This window comes from Heliconius melpomene, chromosome 8 (assembly GCF_056956725.1).
Source record: "Heliconius melpomene rosina isolate 202511_hmr_F chromosome 8, ASM5695672v1, whole genome shotgun sequence".
Taxonomy (NCBI): domain Eukaryota; kingdom Metazoa; phylum Arthropoda; class Insecta; order Lepidoptera; family Nymphalidae; genus Heliconius; species Heliconius melpomene.
The window spans coordinates 6,617,795-6,620,156 of NC_140396.1; the positions used below are offsets into that span (position 1 = coordinate 6,617,795).

A 2,362-nucleotide genomic window follows, 5' to 3' on the forward strand; every position below is an offset into this window, starting at 1 on the left:
GAGTAAAACGCAAAAAATACTTTCAACTTCCCGCTGTATTTGGCACACAGCAGGGAAGGTAGAGCCAACATAGTGTTAAGACACTTCTTTCCTCATTTCTCCACATAATTATTGTTTTTAATTTATAATTTTTATTTTATTAAACAAGGTCTTTGCAATTCTACTTTAAACGTAGTCAAATATAATTTTGGTTGTTCTAAAAGTCGTAAAGCTATTCGACTGTAAAAAAACAATTTAACGCATGATCAATTATAAATAAAACCACCTATTTTACAATAAAATAGCAAAATCATTGGTTTTGTCATGACTTTTTACGTTTTTAGTTTTACTTCGTTTTATTACAAGAAAATATGTATATTTTCTATGTAAAATAATATATTTTAATATAATGCATGTATATGCTACAAACTTGAATAAAAATGGTTCAGGCTGCATGCATTTGAAAGCAAGTATTCTTTTGGTTCTTTTCCTTACATATTTAAATTTATTTTGGAGCTATATTTTTTTTATATAACTTCACATATCTTATCGTGCGCACAGCATGACAGGCAGAGGTAATTAACATAGTGTTAAAACACTCCGTTCCTCACTTTCCGCCGAAATTTTCGAGGCATTGCGAATTGAGTGGCTACTCAACGCTTTGACCTTGATGCCAGAGCGAAGTAATTGATATATTAATAAATAATAATTTATTACTACGAGGGGGATTGAAACCCGCAACCGTCACGGTCACACCCTTGTGCCTCTGTGCCACGACGGCCGCATTTAAAGTACATGAAATATTTTATTATATTTATTTACAGTGCGACTGATCACGTATTTAATTTACTCGTATGTCATGATTATTTGGAAGCCGGTAGCGTTGACACAGTATTCAGAATACACTGAGGAAGGCTTAGCATATGTAGACAATCCCGTAGAATCGGAGTTTCCAGGTCACTGGTTGCCGATAAGCATAATGAAAAAGATCATGGAAATGAGAGTACAGACAACACATGTATTTGACATCTTTAAAACATCGCACAAAGTTGTTAAAAAACCTCTTTCCTATGAGAGTCACAGAACAGTTATTGATAAATTACTTTTAGGTAAAATAACAAAAAGTACTGAAAAATATAAAAATACATATATAAATACAAAAACTACAAATTCTATGTTGTCCACGAGTACTGTAAAATCTTCAACAAGTTTTGCGTCGTCGACATTTAAAGATCTAGATGAATTGAAAAAGCAGCCAGATCAAAATGAGATCTTATCTACATCAACAAAACAATTAAAAACAAGCCCCGATATTAAAACAACGATAAAATTGACAAAAGTCGATTCAACATTAACTAAATTACCGGAAGTTGTAATAACATCAAAAATGAGTACAGAAATAAAAAGAACAACAAAAAAAATATCCTCGACGACTAAAATAGAAGAAGAAATATTATCGTCAACAACAAAAGCCACGACGGCGCCATCAACAATATCAACAGTTGAGACATCATCTTCAACCACAAAAGGGACGACACCAGCATTAACAACAATATCGACTACGACAACAACAGAAACACCAACAGTAACAACAAAGGCAACGACAACTGAAACTGGTAACCCTTTCTATTAAAATCCGTGATATGAAAGTCTTTAAGTCAGTGTTTTAGATAAGTTCAAAATGTATTTCGCAATGTTATAAAAATATTAATATTATAATTTGGTATTACTTTTACTTACTACTTAGACAAAAGTAAAACTATAAACTTGTATTATGAGAGGCTTATGTAAGAAATTAAAAATAAATATTGTAAATTTTTAGTTTTACACTCTATCCCACGCATAGGCAAAGAGATCCTGAGAACTTAGTGTTAAGACATTCCATTCCCATTAAGACACTTCCGTCCCTCACTTACCACTCAGTCCTGGAGGCATTGTGTGTTGAGTGGCCGAACTCAACGCCCTGCCTTGCTATCAGAGTGAAGAAATGAATATATATATATAATTACATTTCCCCGAGTAAGTAAGCCCACAAATTGTAAAGAGTAGTTTCATAATTTTCTCGTTAGATAAGTTGTATATTTGCCAGAATAATAAATACATATATAACTGTTATTTACATAATTGAGTTTATTTGTCCTAAACTACGAAAGCGACCCTTTTGTTGAGCAGACAACACTAATGGTATAAAAACAAATTACTTTTATTTACTTTTAAACGAGACGGAGCAAGCCTAAAATATTATTTGGTAAACACCAACGGTGTTCACGGTGACGGTGACGTCTGTAAAGGGCCTTTATTATGTTTGAACTGTTGATAGAAGTGCTAGGAAAATAGTATTGGATATACTTACTCGTTTTGTTCATTGTGCACCATTGCTTAG

At 32.6% G+C, this 2,362-nt stretch overlaps 1 protein-coding gene across 1 annotated transcript; it reads left to right on the forward strand.

Annotated features, from left to right (window-relative positions):
• The first annotated feature begins 792 nt into the window (after positions 1 to 792).
• On the forward strand, positions 793 to 1,923 carry LOC146536939 (uncharacterized). The gene has a single exon (XM_085189339.1). It carries the CDS (start codon positions 839 to 841, stop codon positions 1,610 to 1,612), a length of 774 nt encoding a protein of 257 aa, XP_085045465.1. The 5' UTR covers positions 793 to 838; the 3' UTR covers positions 1,613 to 1,923.
• The last annotated feature ends 439 nt before the right edge of the window (positions 1,924 to 2,362 follow it).

What these genes read in the sequence shown, in the direction of transcription:
- LOC146536939 (XM_085189339.1), top strand. Translation starts at nt 839, where the DNA reads ATGATTATTTGGAAGCCGGTAGCGTTGACACAGTATTCAGAATACACT.